The sequence below is a fragment of the Ceratotherium simum genome, chromosome 36, assembly GCF_057802395.1.
Source record: "Ceratotherium simum simum isolate JZ-2026a chromosome 36, ASM5780239v1, whole genome shotgun sequence".
Lineage (NCBI taxonomy): Eukaryota > Metazoa > Chordata > Mammalia > Perissodactyla > Rhinocerotidae > Ceratotherium > Ceratotherium simum.
Genome location: NC_141935.1, coordinates 1888831 through 1910267, shown reverse-complemented (window position 1 = coordinate 1910267; position 21437 = coordinate 1888831). Strand labels below are relative to the sequence as shown.

The window sequence follows — 21437 nt, the reverse complement described above, 5'->3', positions numbered from 1 at the left end:
AGGTGAGGGTGGGGCTGTGGCGTCTTGTCACAGGGAGAGGGGCTAGGGCACTGACTCAGCTGCAAACTGGGGAGAGTGGGGCTGGGGCCGCGCCCAGGAGCTGCCGTGGATCTCCCAGGGGCAATGGTGAGTGCCCTCCGTGGGCCCAAGGCTCTGCCTCCTGCCTCCCTGCCCTCTTGGGCACGTGCAAGGGGGCCTTCTCATCCCCCAACAGAAGACCTGGGGTTCTGTGGTGACTGTGCCTCTTCAAACACCAGGCGGCTCGTGCTTCCAGGGCTGAGGGTGTGCTGTTCCCTCCTCCCTTCTCTGAAAGTCTTTGACTTTCCCCTCCTCACTCTGGGACTCTGTGTGGACACCTTTTCCTCCAGAAAGCCCTCCTGCCTGCCAAGGCCAGATGGGTGCCCCTGGTCTGTGCTTCCCCTGCATCCTGGGCCCCCCTGCTGTCACCCTGAGCTGGAATCTTCCATTGCTGCCTCCCTCTCCCACCGGGCTGCAAGCTCCGTGTGGGCAGGTTTGTGCCTTCCAGATCACAGCGTCCCCTGCCCCTGGCACTGTGCCCTGTGTATATTTGGTGCTTGGGAGATACTTACTGAATGAGTGAGTGAGTGAGTGAATAAGAAATGAGGCCACGACCCCAAGCTAAGCCCCTCCCAGCTGCCCAGGGACGATGGCCTTTTCTTCTCTGTATGACCAGCATCTATGGCAGAGCTTGGCACACAGCATGGGATGAATAGGTCTGTGTTGTTTCTGGAGAGGACGAGGGGCAATGCCTGGAGGGACAGACCATCGAACATTAGGTGGTATAATGGTGACAGCCGTTCTAGCAGGGTCCAGGGTGCCCAGAGCAGGGAGAAACGGATTCACTGTGCCTGGAGGAGCTGCGGAGCCTTCTACACACAGGGCTCCCTGAGCTTCTTCGGGCAGATGATGAGTGGAGAATGGGAGGAGGCCTCCAGGCAGAGAAATAGCCTGAGCAAAGGCTCGGAGCTGCGGGAGGCCGGCCGGCCGAGGTCAGCGTTGCTCTGGACAGGTCCCTCAGCCCACATCCCTTCCCTGTCCTTCTGCCAACTGGGACCAGTGCCGCCATGCTGTCCTCTTCACTCAGGGACTCCAGGGACCCTGGTGTGTGGTTCAAGCCCCAGAGGACCCTCTGGTCGTGGGAAGGGGGGAAACTGAGGCACCCAGACTTGTGCGCACCTCCTGGCAGCGCTGCAAGGAAACTGGCCCTCCTTCCTTCCCTCAGGAGCTGCGGGCCCTCGGACGCCTCCTCTAGCGCCCTGGCCAGGACGAGAAAGCAAGCAGGCCGCCCAGAGAGGCTGCATTGTTCCCAGGAGTGACTCACGCAGGGATGGCTCCGTCCCCACTCGTGTGCGGCTCTCGGTGACTCACAGAGGCTGACAGCACAGCCCTTTCTGCCCTCTGCCCCCCTCCCCCTCCAAGCCTGGGCTCTGGGAAAGCGTGCATTCCCATCAGCCTCTCCCTGCCCGGAGCAGACGGGAGGGGGCCGGACAGGAGGGAGCTCCTTCAGGTTTGGAAGATACCAGGGGCCCGTGTCCTGAGGGTCTGCTGTCTGCCCTGACCTCCTGTGAGAGCCAGGTCTGCCTCAGTTTCTCTCCCTCTGAAGGGGAAGTGACAGAAAGGCCATGCGGTGTGCAGCTGCCTTTTATTACTGGCGTGGTGTGGGCACGTGGGGGTCAGGCACAAGTGGTGGCTTCCAGCTGGGCCAGCTCCTTGCATCCAGACAGGAGTTGGCCTCCGGTGCCCAGGAGCTGGGGGCATGCAGGGCAGGGACTCTGGAGGAGCAGGTCTTCTGTGAAGAAGGCTCGGCCTCTAAGGGGGCTGCTGCCTCTACTTCCAGCGCCCAGTGACTTTGGCCTTCCCGCGGGTCTTGGAGCTACAGGAGGAGCAGGACCCATCAGAGGGGACACAGGGCAGGGCAGCAGGTCTCTACAGTGGGGGGGTGCTGAGGGGTGAGGGGCAGCCTGGAGCTGCCTCCAGAGGCAGAAGAGGGCAGCAGCCTCAGGCTACACGGGGGAGAGACGAAGGAGGTCCCGGAGGGAACCTGCACGCTGAGGAGAGGAGGAAGGGGTGGGAGCCAGAGCCTTCAGAGGAGGGCTGGCTGGGAGGCCAGGAGGGCGGAGGTAGGGGTGGGCGAGGGAAGGAGGGGCTCAGGTACTTACACTTTCTGGTTATCGTTGATCCTGTTCCGGAGAACGTTGATCTGGAATAAAAGTGGGAAAGACAGAGTCACACTGGGGCTCATTTGGTTCAGGTGCCAGGTGGCCTGGGGATGGGGGAGAAGGGGGCTCAGCACAGCAGTGGAGGATGGAGGAAGGGGGAGGGGGAAGGATGAGAGAGGAGGGGGAAGAGGAGAGGAAGTGGAGAGGAAGGAGGGGAAGAGGGGAGAGGAGGGAGGGAGGAGGGGAGAAAAAGAGAGGAAGAGGAGGAAGAAGAGGGAGGAGGAGGGAAGAGGAAGGGGAGGGGGATGTGGGGGGAGGGGGAGGAGGAGGGAGAGGAGAGGAAGACAGAGGACGAGGGAAAGAGGGGGCAGTGCGGTGAGGGTTGGAACAGTTAGGGGTCCAGAGAGGTCAAGGTCGCAGAAGCCAAGGACCGGCTTCCTGGCCACCCCACTGGCCTCAGTGGGTGACGGTGCAGGGGCGGAAAGGGGTCTGCGGGTGGTGGTGTGGGACCCATCACAGCAGGAGGCGCATGGGATGGGGGGCGGTGGCCGCGCACTTCGTATTTCTGCTGCTTGAACTTCTCCTGCAGGTCGAACTTCTCGGCCTCCAGGTTATAGATGCTCTGCCACAGTTCCTTGGCCTTCTCCCTGCAGGGGCCAAAGGGGGCAGTAAGGAGGGCTCTCACCTGCCTTCATCCTGACCCTGACCCAGCCCCCAGGGGACCCAGCCTTCCTGCCCACGCCCAGGCCTGCTGAGGGCCCCCCGCCCCCGCGCCTGGCTGAGCAGGGCCCAGATGGCTGTGCCCAGTGCTTAGGAACAGACACCAGGGGCTGCCAGGACAGAGTTCTGGGAAGGCGGAGGAAGGGGGAAGCCCTTCAGCACCGCAGAGCATCTGGCTCAATCCCCCTGCCCACCACCTGTGAGCAGGTGGGTCAGGTGAATCTTGGGGAGGAGAGATGAGGGGCCTGCTCAGTTCTCTGTCCTGCCCAACAGGCCCTGGGAAAATATGTGAGGTGGCAGCGCCCCCTGGTGGTGGTGCCGAGCCCTGCCTCGCCCCGGACCCCTCCTGGTGCGGCCTGGAGCACCACCACAACCGGCCCCACCTCAGCTGATCTTCATTCAGGTGGTCGATGGCCAGCACCTTCCTCCTCTCCGCCAGAATCTTCTTCTTCTTTTCCCGCTCCGTCTGCCTCTTCCCACTTTTCCGCTCCGTCTGGAGGGGGTGACAAGCAGGGAGAATTGGCTGGAGAACACACCCTTCACCCCTGATCCTCCCAGAACCCAGTGGGAGTTAGGCAACGCCTGCAGAAGGACCAGGTTCTGATCCTCTTCTTCCTGCAGCCCCCACACCGTCAACTGCCTGGATCCCCAGAGACAGAGTCCGGGCAAAGAGGGACATGCCAGCCCCCTCTTCCTCTGCCTCTCCAATCTTCCATCTCTCTCCGGCGTCTTCCTCCCACTTTGCCCAGTCTCCACGCCTCCCCTCCAGCCAGGCGCCTTCTCCTCCCGGGGAGCCCCCAAAACCATGAGGAGGAAGAGGGTTTGAGGTTTGGTACCCACCTCGGCCTGCAAAGCCAGGACAGCATGAGAGAAAGACCCAGAGAGAAAGACCGAGACCACGACAGAGACAGAGAGAGGGCAGGGCACAGAGCAGAAGACAAAGGCGGAGAGACAGGGGGAAGAAGGAGAAGGTGATCAGTGCTTGTGGTGGGCACCCTCGTCTACTGGGACATGACCTGGTGCTAGGGCAGTGGCGACTGTGACAGCAGGGCCTCACCAAGTGTGGCTGGTACGGTCACCGTAGGGGCGGAGGCAGGGGGCTGGCCTCATGCTGAGCTGGGGACTTTGGAAATCTAAGGAAATGTTCTGATCCCTCCACAGCATAGAGAAAATCAATTTATAGCTCCCCTCCTCCCTGGAGGATAGAGTATTTAGTAGGAGAGGGGCGTGAAAACTAGGAATTGAGAGGGATCTCCCAGGAATAAACTGCCTCCTCCCATCTGTGGACATATGGATGCTTTCCATGTTAGCTGATCTGATCTTCTCAAGGCAGGCAGGGTGGACAGTGTCAACCTCACGTCACAGAGGAGGAGACCGAGGCTCCACACACAGCCGTCTGTGCAGAGCCGAGTCCCCACCGGGGCTCTGACTGCAGCTCGGGCTCTCCAGCTGCACCCCGCTGCCTGAGGTTCCTGGGCACGCTGAAGCCAGGGGTAGGCAGGAGCATTGGCGTCCCGCCTCGGCCCACGGGACCACCCTAGCAGCCCCTCCGAGCGAAAGCTGCAGTCAGGCTGAGCGAGCTCAGGGGCAGGGCGAAAGGAGGCCTGTCTCTCACCCACAGCACCTGGGAACTTCTTTCTGGGGTCCAGCCTCCGGTCTGTCTGCTGCAGTGGACACCTCATCCTTGTGATACATCGGGACCCCCTGAAGACCTCTGCTGCCCTCACCTACCTTCTGTATGTAGCCTCCAAAATGTATCATGTTGGACAAAGCCTTCTTCTTCCGGGCCTCGTCCTCGGCCTTCCTCCGGTTCTCCTCCTCCTCTCGCCGGGCCCGCTCCTCCTGGTTTACAGCAGGGAGCAGAGAGCAATTAGGGGCAGGGGCGGGACATCTGGGTCTGGGCTGAAGCTGGTGGTCTTTACGGGTGAGCTGGGCAGGAAGCTTCCCGAGGATGCCCCCCACACAGGGCCTGGCACTCAGCTCTGAAGACTTGTGCATTGAATGAGTGACAAGCGACCAACTGAAGTAATGCAGTCCTGATGCCTGAGTGTGAGGCCCATCACCCCAAGGAGGCCTGTGGCTTCTGCAGGGCCTCCGGCAGCAGCGCAGGAAGAGGGCTACGGGACCTTCAGTTCCTGGGTAGCCCGCCCTCGGCAAGGGATGAGGGTGGAGGGTCTTTTAAATCCTAAGCTCACGACGACCCAGGCATTCCTGTCTCCTTCACTGGGGGTTATCAAAGCCAAAACGATGCCCAGAGTTCTTGCTGTCTCTTGGCTGAATCAACATCTATGAATTGAGAGAGGCCTGGGGGCCTGGCAGGAGCTGGGAGTGTGTCGGGGTCTCTGCGGGCCTGGGGCCGGGGGTCACTCACGGCCAGGCGGGTCTGACGCTCCTTCTCCCGCTCATTCCGGATACGCTGCTGCTCGGCCCGCTCGGCCCGCCGTTTCTCCTACAGAGAAAGAGTCCAGGCCTGCCCAGTGTGCACGGGGAGGAGGTGTCATCAGGGGTGCAAGGACCAACTGGGGAAAGAGGTGGCATGAGAACCCATGGGGGCTTTTCCCTCCAGAGTCTCAGGGCCGTGACGGCCCCTCCTCCAAGGGCCTCCGAGCTCAGCCAGCCCTCAACAGGTGGGCCAGCGCAGAATGCCCTGGCTAAATAAGGACGGTCCAGGCCGGGCATGTGCAGACGACACACACCGAGCGTTACTCATGGTGGGACTGTCCTCAACAATTTGAAAAATGTCAGGCAGGCTTTTTCTACCCCTCACGAGAGCCACGCCCCACAGCTGCTCTGTGCTCAGAGATAGACGGCCAAGTCCTCAGCCACCAGCCAGAGCAGCATGTCGCTGGTGGAAAGGCCAGTCTGGTGGAGAGAAATAAAAGGAGTCAAAGCAACCTCTCACTACCCTGCAGAATGATTTTGGATTCTCGAGGCCACACTCACCCTCCTTTCATGGGGGGGAGTTGTGCCCAATGGGAGGGAGGCAGGGGCAGGGCTGGGACAGCTGGGCCTGGGGGGGCCGGAGACGAATCGACTCAGCTCCAGCCGTCAAGGAGCGTCCAGTCTGGTGGGGAGGGAAGGCAGGGACCCAAGAAACCACAGTGCAGGGTCTCAAGAGTGGCTCCTGGCTGCAGGTTCCTGATGGAGAGCCCGCTTCTAGCAGAGAGAGGGGCAGGCTGCCTGGAGGAGGTGGGGCCTCAGGGTAGAGGGTGGAGGACAGGCTGAGGCATCAGGGAGCATTTCCCGGGGAGACTTGACACTTACAATCCTGTCTTTGAGAGAAACGAGCTCCTCCTCCTCCTTCTTCCTGTTCTCGAAGTGAGCCTCGATCAGCGTCTGCAGCTCGTTCAGGTCCTTCTCCATGCGCTTCCGGTGGATGTCCTGTGGGGCCACTGGGGCTCAGAGGCCACCACACCCCACGGGCCCAGGGGAGGGACAGGTGGGGAAACACCACCCCCTCCATGCAAAAGGCCTCTGGCAGGGCCTGAGGTCTGGCCAGGGAAGGGGCCACTGCGGTCACCAGCCTGCCTGCCATCTTCCCCAGCCCACAGGGTCATAAGGTCTTTCTCCCTTGTGCCCATCCCCAGCCCGGCCTGCTCTCCCCGAAGCCACCACTCACGTCAAAGTCCACTCTCTCCCCATCGGGGATCTTGGGTGGCACCAGGTTGGGCATGAACAGCCTGTTGGGGAGACGAAGGAGGACTCGTGAGCATCGAGCCCTCCCTGGACCCCAAGGACTGTGCAGGCTGGGGCAGGCCAGGCCCTTCTCCTTCCTGCAGAAACACGGCCGCACGACCCCACCAACCCCCACAACAATAGTACCACCGACATCACAACAGGGGCTCACGCTTGCCCAGCTCCTCCACGCCCATCATTTCATTTTATCCTCAAAATACACCTGGGAAGTAAGTACCATTAATCTCATTTAAGAAACCGAGGCCCAGAGAGGTCGTGACTTGCTCAAAACCACACAGCTAGGAAGCAGAGAAGCTGTGACCAGGTGACATGCTTGTCCAACTCCCGATCCCTGTGGTTGACCCCATGAGCCAGGAGTCCTGCATCTGGTCCCCCCCAACTCACACCTGCTGTGTGACACCAGGCCCAGTGGGCTTCCCCATCTGCATTCCCGTCTGTGTGGGGCTGAAACGAGAGCCTGCAGGGGACGAACAAGCGGCCAGGACAGGGAAGGTGCTGGACAAAGGGATGCAGCTGGACTGTCATGGGCCTGGGCTGGTTTCAAGCGTCTGGATGACGTGGGAAGACGCCTGCGAGTGTGCTGGGGCGCCATCAGCTGGCGCGTTTTGGCATCGCCAAAAAGGAACTAACCCTCACTGGCCGGCACCCCACCCCAACACCCACAGCTTCCAGGTGGTTTCGCCTGTGTGGCACCAACTTGCCCTGCTCTGCCCCTCGGTGACTCTTTGAAGCCACCATGCCTGGGCTGGCATGGTTTCAAGGCTTGGCTACCACAAATTTCCTTCCATCTTCCCCCAGGTCCCACCTCAGCCATGGAGGAGGGTGTTCTAGCTATCCTGTGGGATACAAGCAGGTGTCTGCCTAGGGCCACGACTAGTCCATCATTTTCCTCTAGATGAACACAGTGCTGTCTGTGCCAGGACGTGAGATTGGTAATGGAGTGTGGGGTGGATTTCAGCCCCCACTCCCCCACCCCCAAGCAGAGACTCTTGTGCAGTACACAACCTGTAAAACTGCACATGGTGGTCTGTGCCTGCCCCATCCCCAGCCCATGCCCACTGTCCCACACTGCTCTCCTATCCTGTCCTGATCATCCTCCCTCACTGGCCCTCTGCTCCCAGGGCTTCACCTCATGTGTGTCCCACTCACCTGGGCTTGGGTTTGGACTCCTCCACTGGGCCATCTGGAGAGGAGAGAAGCACACAGCCACAGGGTCAGGAGGCCCTGGATCTGGGCCTGACTCTGCCCCTGAAGAGCTGGGCACCTGTGGGCTTCTGTTTCCCCATCTGCCCAGTGAGTCTCTTCCAGCCTGTGGACCCTAGTTCCAGGAGCATCAAGGAAAATGACAAGCCCCCCGCTCTCCCTGTCACAGGGGCTCTGGGACGCCAAGTCCTGGCAGGGAACCCACACACACAGTGTGGACCGTGGAGGCTTCTCTTGTTCACCGTTCTGGGCGAGGTGGTTTTGCCCTCTTGGCCACGTGGGGTGGGGTCCCATGGCATGGTCCCCGGGGTCCTGGCCCCAGAATCCCCTTCCAAACCCTTGCCTCCTCAGCTGCCTCCTGGACTTCCTGGCGGCCACAGGGCCAGGCAGCTGATGGACAGGACCGCAAGCCCCAGCCGGCTGCCCCTCTCCTCCAGAGGTGTGACTGGGCCCACCCGACCCCTGGTAAGGCTGCAGTGTGACAATGACCACAGTAGTGACCCACACGGACTTCTATGTCTTGGGATTTCATCCTCCAGACACCACCCCACAAGTGATTTTCCTGAGCTCCAGAGGCCTCGTGTGTGGATGTGACTCCTGGGTGCCCTGCCCAGACTGGGGACCAGACAGTGGCCCCCTCTCCCACTGGGCACCACTCCGCAGCTTCTCCGGAACGAGGAAGGGCAGAGGTTTGGAGCCCAACATCCAGGTCCCGCATGGTCCCCAAGTTGTGTCCTCTCCCCCAAGCCCCCCCCCATCCCCGGAGACAGCCCTGTGGGCAGTCTCCCCCAGAGCTGCTTGGAGGGGCTCCCTCACCACCCCAGAACCCCTCTCCCGATGTCCACCAGTTCTTACCTTCAGCCTCTTTAGCTTCCTCTTCTTGTCCGTCTTCTAGACAGAACATGAGAAATCGGGAAAGGTCCTCATTCTGAGAGCAGGTCCCCCTGCCAACAGCCTTCCCCACAGATAGGTCCTAACTAAAGTGCACCCTGCTGGTTCTGGGGTCAGGGAGCTGTCTAGTCACACACACACACAGACACACAAGCACGCGCCGCTGGGCCCAAGAATCTGCCTGGCACAAAAGGAGCACACGGTCAAGGTTCATTGATCGGACAACTGATGGTTGAATCACCGCCCAGACAGGAGGCACAGTTGCACAGGGTGGAAAGCATGCTCCAGGTGGATTTCTTACTGCCGTAGGAATGGCGTTAGGGGCTCTCAGCAGCCCCCTAAGTACCATGACAGAGACCCTTGGACCGTCTCTGTCCCACCCCAGAGCCTCACCTTCTGCGTTGGCCTCCTCAGCCTCAGCCTCACCTTCAGCCTCTTCTTCCGCTGCCTCTTCCTGCTCTGGAGAAGTGAACCGGACACAGTGAACACCCAGGCCCCCGCTTGAGCCAGCAGGGAGAACCCAGAACGGGGGTGGGGGGGGGTGGGGGGGGGAATGGGGGTCAGCAACATCCAGGCTCCAGATGAACTTTGGGGTGACTGATGTGAATGACAGGGGGCAGCTCAGTGCTTGGTTTAAAGCAGAAGTCAGCCAACTGTGGCCCAAGGGCCAAATCCGGCCCCCAGAGGGTTTCTGTAAATAAAGTTTTCTTGGAACACAGACACGCCCATGCATCTACATACAGCCTGGGGCTGCTTTCCTGCGAAACGGCAAAGCTGAGCAGTTGCAACAGAGACTGTGTGGCCCTCAGAGCCTAAAACATCGAGGCTCTGCCCCTTTCCAGGATAGGTCCGCTGACCCCCGGTCAATCACACCACAAGGGCACGATGGCGACAAGTCCTTTTGTTTTAAACTTGCCTCTCTGGGGGTCTGGGAGTTGGAACTGGGCCTTTCCAAGTATGGAGACCTGTTCTCAACCCAGAGGCCGCTGGGAGGCTAGAAGCCAGGGGATGGGAGCGTGTTAGGAGTGGGGATGCTGTGGCAGCACCAGAGAAGAGGGGCCCAGTGAGCATCATTGCTGGGGTGGAGAGGTCCGTGTGCTGGCTCTTTCCGCCCGACTCAGCTCCCCTTTCCCCAACAGCCTCCCTGGCGATGCGACTCCACCCCATTCCCCAACTTTCTATCCCAGACGTTCCACCCAGGGATCTGGCACCCCAGGACTGCCCTGCTTAAGGTGAGGTGTCAGGGACGCTCCTGTCCTGGACCCAGTAACTCTAGAGACTTTTCATCTGTGTCTCAAAGAAACTGAAAAACAAGACTGGGGTCGGGGGGCGATGAGATGCCAACACACAGACGTCTGTGCTCTCTGGAGAGTCGGCAGGACTTTTCTATTTCCATCTATTTGCTTGGCAGGATGTGGCCCCCACCCCAGCCAGGCACTTGGAGCAGACAGACAGGCAGATAAGACAGGGTGACGCCAGGCGCACAGCTCTGCCTGTGGAAAGAGCTTGGCCGCGCCTTTTGACCACGGGACTAACAGGTGGCTGCCTCCTGGCAGAGGAGAAGAAAAGCCTCCGGCTGGGAGAGAGGGGATGTCATGAGAGAAGGCTGGCCTCCATTCTCTCTGCCTCTGTGCTCTCTGTCCTCTTTTCCTGGGTCTGAGGCCTCCTCTTTGATCCCTGGAGGAGCCTTACCTCAAAGATCCTTCCAGAAGGGGTGAGAGTAGAGGTCTGGCCTGCAAGGGTATGGCCAGTTGTGGGGTCCACCTTCAGGCCATCTTGTGAACACCCCTCCCCACCCTGTCTGGTGCTTTGATTCTCTGTAGAATACCTCCCACCCCCCCGCAGTGGTGATGCAGCACCTCCAGTGACGGGGCCACTGCATCCCGGGCTGCCCACTGCGTCTTGAGACATCACTGTTAGAAAGCTCTTTTCAAATTGAGCCCAAGTCTGTCCCTTGCCCTGGTCCTGTCCCTGGGGACCGGGAGCCAGTCTGGGCCCCCACCCACGGCAGTGCATATTTGGAGGCTGACATCACCGCCTTCCTGCTCTGGCTATTTCCACTTCCCCCAGCTGCTCCTCAGATGACCTTGTCCCCAGGCCCCTCACGCCCTGGCCACCCTGCCTGGGTGCCGTCCAGCCTGGAGGGAGGGCCCAGCGCAGAACGCTGGCCTGTGCGGTGCGCGCCGAGCCGGGCTGCTCATTCCAGACATGAGGCCCCCCTGCGGCCACATTCGGAGCAGGTTGGGGGACGGCCCAGGGGAAAGATCTGGAACCAGGAAAAGGAGCTTGGCTCTGAGAAGGGACGTGAAGAAGAGCGCAGAATGGTGGTCCTGCCCTCTGAGGCCGGGAGGAAATGACTGACCCCTCCACATCCATCCTGCCGCCCGCCGCCCCAGGACGGCCCTCCACCAGCAGCCTGGCTCTCGGGACAGTGGGGAGCACAAGGCACAATGACACAAGAGCTGCACTACCGTCCCGGTCCTCTCTCCAGTCCTCCTCTTCTGAGGTGCAGGCAGCAGCAGCAGCAGCAGCAGCAGGGGAAGAAGTGAGACAGGTTAGTCTGGGAGCAGAATGGGGACAGGAGCAGCCGACAGCACAGGGCGCCAGAGTGAGGCCTGGAGTGGGGTGCGAGCCACGATTCCCAACCCAGTGCCTTCTAGCAGCCCGGGCAGCCCGCGTCCCGGGAACTTCCCAGGTGCCTCGCAGTGAAACGGGGATAATTACACTCACTGCTTGGCTGCTGCCAGGACCAATGACCTCGCGTGCACGGAGCGCCTAGCAGGTGCCTGGCATGCGGGAAGCACTCAGGAAGTGGTAACTGGCTGCTTCCTGTCCTGCCTCTAGACTATGGGGCCTCAGTTTCCCTCTAAGATAGACCCCAAAGAGCAGAGTGGAAACAATTCCCTCCCATCAAACTTCTCCCATGTTCCCGCCCTGAGTGAGCCTCGCAGACGCCCCAGGAAACATCTCCAGTTCCCAGGAGTCACAGTCCTGAGAGGCCCCCTGGGGGGCCGGCACAGGGAGATTTGCTGGTCTGTTGTAAGGAAGCAGCCCATCCAGGGAAGGCCCGGCATTATAACACGGAGGAGGCAGACCTCCTCTAGACCAGCTGTTCTGGATGCAGATACCTGCCCAAAGAAAGAGCTGACGGCAATTGGTACCATTTCTCTTCCTGGAAGAAGAGACCCTGGATTGTCCATATCACAGGCTTTGTGGACATCCAGCTCCACCTGGCTCTCTCTGGGTCATTTACAGGCAGGGACTTAGCTACAAGGGAAGCAGGTGCGATCCATCCATTGCAAGCAAGGCAGACGCTACATGGAGCTCGGACCACCATTGCGGTGGAGAACCATTGTGTTAATTCACAGCCAAACCCTACTGTGTGTGGCAGACAGATTGGTCCCAAATCCAGAGGTTTGTGTCTCAAATCCCACCTCTCAAAACCTGGTGTCAAGAGCTGGCAAATCCTCCGAAGCAAAGAAAAAACCCACCGTATTGAGAGTCTGTGCAGGGAGCACAGCAGAAGAGGGAGCCAGCTAGATTTTTGATTCAAAAAATATTTCAGATAGTTTCTGAAGTGTTTGGTGCTCCTTGAAAACCAAAAGGGACTCCCACGGCCCCTCTCACTTTCTTCTGTGAGTTTGCCTGTGTCTCCTCTTTGGCCAGGCACCCCTAGAACACCTGAATGTGCAGAGCCTTCCCATTTTTCCCAGAGGGCAGGGGGGTGGACACAGGGGCAGCTACAGAGACCCCAGCTCTCTCCCGGACCTTCATGGAGACCCCCCTCCTCATGTCCTCACACCACGCCCAGAGGTGGTATTTCTGAGAATTTGCTGAGCCTCTAAGGGGCAGGGTCCATCCTGCCAGGGTGCAGGAGCCCGAGGTGCCTGAGGGCCATTCTGGGCCATCTGGGGGCTGGGTGGGGGCTGGGGCATGGCCTCGTCATCATTCTGTGTGTCGACGACTCAGGAAAAAAGAAAAGTTAGGTGTTCTTTCAGTGAGATGTGGGCACAACGCTGAGGACAGAAATGTGTCAACAGGTCAGAGTAGAATAGCAAAGATCTACGGGTCAAAATGGACCTTTGCAAGGTAATAACAGTAATAAGGCTTCGTGCCTGTAAAAAGTGATTCAGATAACTGAAAACTTTCATAACCTCATTTGAGAAATTATTACATTGAATGCTTTTAGGTGTGATAATGGTATTGTGGTCATGTCTTTTTAAGAGTGCTTGTCTTTTAGAGATAAATAGTAAAACATTTAAGCATGAAATGATACGATGTCTGGAACGAGTTCAGACGTCTGCTCTAAAATACTGGGGGAGACAGCAGAGGGGAAAGATGGGCTATAAGTTGATGATTTGTGAAGCTGGATGATGGGTGCATGGGGGTGCATTATTCTATTTTTGCTACTTTTACATGCATTTAAAACTTCACCATGGTAAAAAAAAATTAGAGAAAAAAAGCAAAAATAATTAATTGGAGAATGTGGTGATTCTGGTTTAACAAAACGGTGGACAGCAGAGGCGGGTTTACACTTTCTGCCTCAAGACGTGAGCAGCAAGGTTAGGAACGATCCCCACTGAGGAGCCTCGGTTGTTGGATTGTTGGAGGGTCTCGGCTCAGCTGAGAGTGAGGGGCGGGGACACACAAGCCGTTTCCCCGGGCCCCTCCGTTCTGGCCTCCATCAGCCCTGGCTCCATACCTTCCACGGCTCCGTCTGCTCCGAAGAGAAGCCACGGCCGCAAGAGGGGAGAGAAGAGGTGGGTCAGTTTCAAACCAGGCTGCCCTTCATCCAAATGAGTGTACAGGTGTGTGCTTACCTTCCTGCTCCCTGAAGGGCAGAAGAAGACGCTGTCACTAGCACGCACACCCACACTTATGCACCCACATGCACACAGGCCTTTCCCTGAGGATAACCCCGGTTTTATTTCCCTCATTGCCTAACGGAGTTCACCCTCCTCTGCCTGCCCTACAAAGATGCCCCTACCCTGGCCCAGCCCTCTCGTCCGGGCATCCTCCCGCGATCCCCAGCACCCTCTGCTCCAGCCAGCTTGGTCCCTTCTGCATTCTGTCCACTTGCTCTCTGATCTGGCCTCTGAGCTTTCCCAGGCTGTGGCCCTTCTGGAAAGCCCCTCCCCTCCCTTCGCTCTCTGTCCAGATCCTACCCAGGTGTGACTTGCCTTCTGCACACAGCCTCCCCTGACCAGCCCAGTCTCCGGGCTCCTCCTCCTCGGACCCCTGCACTGTGACAGCCCACCCTCCTCAGGCCCCTGTTTGCTAATTGCTTCCCACGGTTTGCATCTGAACATCCCGTAGGAGAGAAAGTTCGGGGTCAGCAGGAACTATGCCCATAACTCTGTCCTCCCTGGTGACCACCACCCCAGAGACAGTTGTCTGACTGGCTGACGGTGTCCTGCCCAGGCTTCTCTCCAGGACGGGAGTGTGACAGGGCCTGTTAGGCCTGGAGGATTGCCGGACGGAGGGACAACGCTGGGCTCTGAGTCGGGTTCTACAGGGCCCGGTGACTTCGGGATAGTCAGTGAACCTTTCTGGGTCAGTTTTCAGGAGACCCAGCTTCTCAGCTCCTCTGCTCATGGGCCTGACAGCTGAGCCTCTGTACTTCCAAAAGCCCCCCAGCCTGGGGTCTGCCTGGGATCCGCAGGAATGGAAATGAAGGGGGCCCCAAAAACAAGCCCCCTCAGATCCCAGGATGCTCCGGACACTCACTCCTCGTACTCTTCCACCGCCTCCTCTGTGTCAGACATGGTCTCTGCGGTCCCTCCGGAAAGAGAGAAATGTCAGTGCGGGCGGAGGAAGAAGCCCCCCATCCTCAGACCCCTGAGAGGGGAGCGGCGGCCCTGCTGACCAGAGAGGCCACGGGGCAGGGTCCTTACTGCCCCCAGGATCTGCAGCAAGGAGCCCGCTTCCTCCGCTCTCGGGGATAACAGCACCCACGCCCCGGCCAGGGCAACCAGCTGAGGTCCCTTTCACGCCTTGCCCCTGAACAGGCCAACTGGAATTTCTGAGTTCATATTCAAAACACTATAACTCTCAAAACAATGTTTCTCAAGTTTCACAACCCTGCAACATGGGAGCAGAGCCCGCACAGGTGCTGGTGGGGCGTGGCACGTCAGCAGTGGGGAATTCTGCTCCGCAATGAAATGGAACCAGCCGGCGGTCCACGCAATGCTGTGCACGAATCTCCAGGGAGTTCCTCTCATTGAGGGGAAAAAGCCCATTCGTATGATTCCATTTATATAACATCTTTCAAATGGCAAAATCGTAGCAATGGAGAAGAGACTGGTGGTTGTCAGGGGTTGTGTGGAGGGTGGCAGGGAGGTGGGAGGGAGCCTTGTGGTTTTAGAACTGTTAGATATCTGGACTGTGCTGAGGGATATGTGGACATACACAGGTTACAACTGTATTGAATTTCACACACACACGCACAGTCTAAGTAGAGCTATGGAAATGGAGAAAGATCACGGATTGTGGCAGCGACCAGGACCCAGCTGGGATTTGCAACATAGTTGTGCAAATGTTACCACTGGGGGAAACTGGGCAAACTGTAGGAGGGATCTGTATCATTTCTTACAACTGCGTATTAATCTACCACTATCTGAATAAAAGTTCCAATTAAATAAATTTTCCCCCGGGGAACTCGTTTTGAGAAAGCCCCCTTGCTGAGACATTTTGAGATACCCCCCTCGCTGAGATAGGAACAGACAATGGAGATTCAAACCCTCTTCCATCAGCTTGCTGGGCGTGTTTGGGCAAGTCTTTTTAACGTCTCGGAACCTCAGCTCTTTGTCTGTGCTATGGAGATTCAGCGTACAAATCCCGCTGCTCAGGGATCTTTATGGACCAAATCGACACTAAGGAAAGTGGAAGGCACTAGGCAATGTCAGGTTTTACTGTAATTTCCACGTAGTTACAGGGAGAAGCCACAGGGGGAGGTGGAAATAGCACCCACTTGAGTGTGAGACTAATCTGGGTTTGAATGCTGGCTCCATCTCGAATCTGCGTGTGACCTTGGAAAGGTCACTTAACCTCCCTGCACCTCAGTTCCCTCTTCTGTGACATTGCTCTTCCTCTGGGGTGGCCATGAGGCTTAGAACTGGTGTGAAGTGCCTGGCCCAGAGTAGCAGTCCATTAATAACTACATAGTCCCCCCTTGTCCGAGGTTTCATTTTCAGCGGTTTCAGTTACCTGCAGTCAAATGAGGTTCGAGAATATTAAATGGGGGCTGGCCCCGTGGCTTAGCGGTTAAGTGCACGTGCTCCGCTGCTGGCGGCCTGGGTTCGGATCCCGGGCACGCACCAACGCACCTCTTCTCCGGCCATGCTGAGGCTGCGTCCCACATACAGCAACTAGAAGAATGTGCAACTATGACATACAACTATCTGCTGGGGCTTTGGAGAAAAAAAGAAAAAGGAGGAGGATGGGCAATAGATGTTAGCTCAGGGCCGGTCTTCCTCAGCAAAAAGGGGAGGATTAGCATGGATGTTAGCTCAGGGCTGATCTTCCTCACAAAAAAAAAAAATATTAAATGGCAAATTCCAGAAATAAACAATTCACAAGTTTTAAATTGCCAGCCATTCTGAATAGCATGATGAAATCTCATGCCATCCTGTCCTGCTCCGTCCCGCCCGGGGCGTGACTCATCTCTTTGTCCACTGGATCCACGCTGTAGACGTCATGGGCCCTGTGAGTCACTTAGCAGCCGTCTCAGTTATCAAAGCAACTGTCTTGATGTCACAGTGCTTGTGTTCCAGTAACCCTTATTGTACTTAGTAATGGTCCCAAAGTGCAAGAAGAGTGATGCTGGAAATTCAGATATCCTCTTACTGTGCCTAATTTATAAATTAAACTTTATCACAGAATGTGTGTATAGGAAAAAACATAGCGTATCCAGGGTTCAGTACTATCTGCAGTTTCAGGCATCCACTGGGGCCTTGGAAGGTATCCTCTGAGGATAAGGGGAAACCGCTGTATTACAACTGAACGCTCCTGGGCCGCAGCAGTGGACAGCTGCAGGGCCACCACTCACGTTGTTTGAAACGTGAATGGCGCCCCTGGAGTTGTGTGACACGAGGGCTCTGCAGTCTTCCTGAGGGGGAGGCAGGACAAGATGATGTGAGGGTGAGGTGCCAAGGGAGGTGGGAGCAGAATCGAATGCTGAGTACGACCACCCTCCCTGAGGTTCCTCCTGTGCCCTTGCCTCCTGCCCTGCCGCGTCCAGCAGGGCAGTCTACCGACATCTGACGCAAGCTGCAGGTGGGACGGCGGCACGGAGACCACTCACTGCCCTCTCCTCTTCTCCCTGCACATCCCACTGCAGTGGCTGAGACCCACCCAGGCACCCATCTGCAGACATTCAGTGAGAGTCCCTGCTCTGGTGGGGTGGGTGATGTCTGCCCCCGGCTGCCCCTCTGGGTGGACACCTCCTCAGACCCAGTGCCCTTGGCACCTCAGACTGGCTGCTGCTTTGAACCTGCTCCAATTCCACCCAGTCCTGCTGGGTTTTGGACCAGCATGGCTGCTGCTGGGCAAGCCCCTCTGCTAGAACAGGGTGGGCAGTGAGGGAGGGGCCTGGCTTACATGGAGCCTCAGATAAAATCTCTGAGCCACTTTTTGGTTCCCCTAAGGTCGAGGGGGATGAGAGGAAGAGATATCAGATATGTAAGGTGTCACGATAGGGGGTCGAGCCTCCTTCTGCTGAAGAAAGACTCAAACCTCAGAATGTCTCCAAATGGGTCCTCAGGATGCCAGTGGCCAGAGAGAGCCCCTGACCCCAGGAAGGGGGGTGGGGTGCGGGGGCGGAAGTGGCAGACAAGCACTGCCCAGAGCCACAGGGAGCAGCCAGAACTAGTGACCTGAGAACTTGGGGACCTGCTCACTGAGCCCCGAGAGGAGTCTGTCACCTCGAGGAGGAGGGACAGTTTCTCGGGGGGATGGTTTGAGGCCAGCCTGGGGTGGTAGTCTCTAGCTTTCTCTCCTCCCCTGCCCTGCCCTCCCACCAGCTCAGACCACTAGGCACTGCCTTGGGGCTCAGAGGAGGAAAGAGCAGCTCAGAGCCCTCTCCCTGCTCCTAGGTGCACTATCCAGCTCCTAAAAATAGTGTGCCATCCATGAAGCGTAGGGGAGAGGACACAGCTCAACCAATCGTCGAAGGCAGAACTGATGGAGGGAAAGGTGATAGGCTGAGGCTGGGGGCTGCAGAGTGGGAGCCAATCAAGAACCTGGTGGGCAAGGTGCAAGAATGTCCTAAGGCACCTGTGTCCTCACCCCTCAGCCCCCACCTGCTTCCACTGACTGCTTTCCAGCCTAACTCCCTCACAGCCAAGAGGTCGGGGTCACCTTGCCTGGAGAGTAAAGCAAAAACAAGAGAAGGCAGAAAGAACACCAGCCATGGGGTCAAAAGATCTGGGTTTAAAACCCAGTATTTGCCGTGTGACCTTAGGTAAGTCAATTCACCTCTCTGGGCCTCAGATAACCTATCCATAAAATAGATGAGCTTCAAGTTCTAGTCTTGTGGAAACAGTCTCTGAGTTTCTGAGGAATGTAGGCCCCTCTCTCAGCCCTTGTACCCAACATTCAGCTGGGATCTTCCTAAGCCTGCAGCTGTTGGCCCCCCAGGAGAGCCAACGACAGGGTATGGGGGGTGGGAGCTGGGGGTAGGAGGGAGGGGTCAGCTGGCAACTTGATCCTCTCAGATTCCTCTTCTGCCCTGAGAGGAGGATGTGCCCTAACACACGGGTCAGAGGAGGAATTCCGGAGGTCAGGCAGCTTCCCAGCTCCAGGAAGCGGGAATGTGCTTTGAAATTCCTTACACTCCTCGCAACCCCCTCCCCAAATATTTCCTCAGCCTGCCCAGAAGAAGCTGAAAACTCCAGAGGCTATTTCTCTCTCTGCCCCTCCGGGGCACAGAGCAAGGTCTGTCCCTATGGCTTGTGTTGGGATGGGGCAGGCCGGGGTCACAGTTGCAGGAACACTGAGGGGGGTGCAGCTAGAACCCAACGAGCTGAGGTCACAGCCCATGAAAGGGCCTCCCGGTGGGGCCTCTCCTCCATCAGCCCCTCGTGCTGCTCAGGCTGCCCTCTCTGGGGAGGGGAGCGGGGCTGAGGCTGGGAAGTCAGAGGAGCCTCCTCCAGCAGCCCCACCTGCCTCTGGATGGGTGGTAGGTCTCAGCACTTCCAGGACAGTTTCTGAATTTCTGGACATGAGAATCTGCCCCCAAGGACTGTTCTGACTGATACGACCACAGTCTCGTTCTGCTCTCTGGAGATCAAGAAGGACCCACCTGGACTGGTTCAGGGGGCCCTCGGCCTGGAGACAGCGGAGGAACCCAGCAAACGGGGGAGCCCCTGCTGGTTAGAGCTTCACCATATTTAGAGCAGGCAGGGGCATAGCAAATATCTAGTCCGTCCTACCGACAAGGCAACTGAGGCCCCGGGAGGGACTTGCCAACTTATACCACATCTTTCCTGGCAGATCCAGGGCTGGAACCCAGGCCTGCAATCTGACGTGGGTCCCTGCTGCTCTATGCACTAGCCCTGGAGCCCGACGCCTGCAGCACCTCCTCGACAGCGCGGCCTCCTCGCGGAGGGTGGACCTCCACCAACGCCGACATCCACTTGTAGTGGACACAGGCAGCCTCTGGAGGAAGCTGCTGGGCCGCGGGACACGTGCCCTTCACGCTCTGCTCTCCCCTCTAGAGTCTTACCTCGGAACAGGAGCGGCTGACTATCCTGAGGTGTCTGCTCAGCCTCGGCAGGGACTGGGCGAGGGCAGGGGGTGGCGAGGGCTTTAAGCAGGCGTGCGGGCTGGGGCCCTGTAAGCCCAGCCCCACGGTGGGAGGAATGTGCTGCAGGAGACACGGCAGTGGGTGGGGGTGTCGGCTGCTATTTTGTCAGGTGCCAGGGACAGGGCTGATGGGACTTGTACCCCACGCCATATAAGCCCATGCGGTTGTCCAGTTGCTCAGATAAGCTATTTAAAACCAGAACAGATATGCGGGGAACAGAGGAGGGAGCAGGCATGTAACACAAACCAGCTGTCCCTCTTGAGAGACACCTGATAAAGCAGATGCCAGCGGCCCGGGCCTGGGAGGGCAGGCTGGGAGCCAGGGTGAGGGGCAGAGGCGACCTCCGAGACCCTCCCCGAGCCCCTGGGCGGGGGCGGTGGGCAGGGGTAAGGCTTTTCTGCAGCTCCACTTGAGTGATGCTGTGGGTAGAGACGTCCTCCAGCTACTGGCTGTTCTAACGGGCTGAGCCACCCGGGGCAGCGGCAGGCTCTGCGGGCTCAGCGAGGGCACCTACACAGAGGGTCTTCTCCGCACCCCCCAAAGCCACGTGACAAGCCCTCCTCACTGGGAAGGGACTGAAGCTGCTACAGGAGGTCAGATATGAGGTAGAACTTCCAGTGAGAATGATGGCTCTCCTCGGACAGGCAGCCAGGTGGCGTGAGGGGCTGTGAGGACTGTCAAAGTTCATTCCCCAAGGGCTTTACAATTAAGCCAGTCAGGGACCACGATCTGCTAAACCTGCCAGACTGTAGATCCATAAGGCCAGGGCCCAGGGGTTTACTCGTTCTCAGTCCCTTACGCAGCCCCTAGGACATTCCAGGGCTCAGGACGTGAGGACAGCGGAAGAGAGGGGAAAGCATGTCTGGAGGCAGCGGGGCTGACTGGACCTCTGAATCCTCACAGTCCGCATCCTGCCCAACTCTGAAGACGGAATGCCCCTCCCCGGAGCCAGGCCCTCTCCTCCTCGTGCACCCGGGGGCCCTGAACCCCCCGCCCCTCCAGATCCTGCCCATCAGTGACCCACACTCTTCTCCATGGACAGAAAGTCAGTCTCCCCCATGCTCCGCCGCCTCCTCTCCCCTCTCCTGACCACACGCGCAGCCTCCCAGCCCTCAGTCCCACTGCCTGGAGCTCCTGCTGCGTCCACCACCGCCGTCCTGGAAAGAGTCCTCCACACGCAGGACTTCCGCTCGCTCCTCACCCACTCTGCCATTGGACTCCTGCCCCACTGCTCAGCTGAAACCATCCCCACCATGGTCCCCAGTGGCCTCTGGGCCCATTGGCCTGATTCCCCGCCCCCAGGCTTATCCCCTGCCATGTGGTCCTTCACGCTGCTAGCAGATCAGTGGCAGGTCCAGCTGAAGCCACGTGCCTGCCAGCCAGCCTCCCGGCGGAGAGGGAGATGGTGCGAGGCAGAGAGAGGCGGGTGGGGGAGCACATCCACGGAGGAACGATGAGCAGCCAGACCGCCTTACAGAGGGAGGGAGGAGAACCCTTCACCCTGCTCTGGCCCACCAGGGCCCCCGCCTCGCTGCGTGGCCTGGCCCTGAATCCCCTGGGATTTAGGAATTGCTTTTCCTAAACCCTCCCTTACCTGGAGCTACTTCCAGCAGGTTACTGTTCCTTGTAAGCCCAACAGTCCTTCAAACGAGCCATGACTTGTTTGCAGGAGTGCCTGGAAGAGGGATCTGGGCACGACAATCCCACAGAGCCCCCAGGAAGAATCTGTGGATTCCTGGCATCCATCGACTAAATGGGTGAGGCTTTACTAACTGTCCAGAGGCCGGGATTTAACTCGGAGAACTGGGAGGCAGGCACTCAGCTAGTAAGGTCTAGCGGCCCTCCAGCAGCCACACATTGATATGACAGCTGTCATGGATGCCCCTGTCCTTGCAAATAGATGTAAAGTCACCTCCCAGTGCTAATGGCAGAAGGGAAGAGAA

The 21437-nt window shown here is 58.4% G+C and overlaps 1 protein-coding gene across 5 annotated transcripts; it reads right to left on the bottom strand.

The window, feature by feature from the left end:
- Positions 1-1621: 1621 nt before the first annotated feature.
- On the bottom strand, positions 1622-11454 carry TNNT2 (troponin T2, cardiac type). Of its 5 annotated transcripts, none has more exons than XM_087424307.1 (12): positions 11162-11454; positions 9084-9149; positions 8655-8690; positions 7746-7779; positions 6520-6580; positions 6165-6281; positions 5272-5349; positions 4632-4742; positions 3284-3393; positions 2737-2827; positions 2181-2221; positions 1622-1894 (listed from the first exon to the last, which is right to left on the bottom strand). In XM_087424307.1, exons 5-12 carry the CDS (start codon positions 6571-6573, stop codon positions 1849-1851), a joined length of 648 nt encoding a protein of 215 aa, XP_087280433.1. In that variant the 5' UTR covers positions 6574-6580; positions 7746-7779; positions 8655-8690; positions 9084-9149; positions 11162-11454; the 3' UTR covers positions 1622-1848. The 5 variants fall into 5 exon arrangements, with proteins under 5 accessions (XP_087280433.1, XP_087280434.1, XP_014649622.2 ...); XM_087424308.1 differs by having other exon boundaries at positions 8655-8687; XM_014794136.2 differs by lacking the exon at positions 11162-11454 and having other exon boundaries at positions 9084-10408.
- Between the last annotated feature and the right edge of the window lie 9983 nt (positions 11455-21437).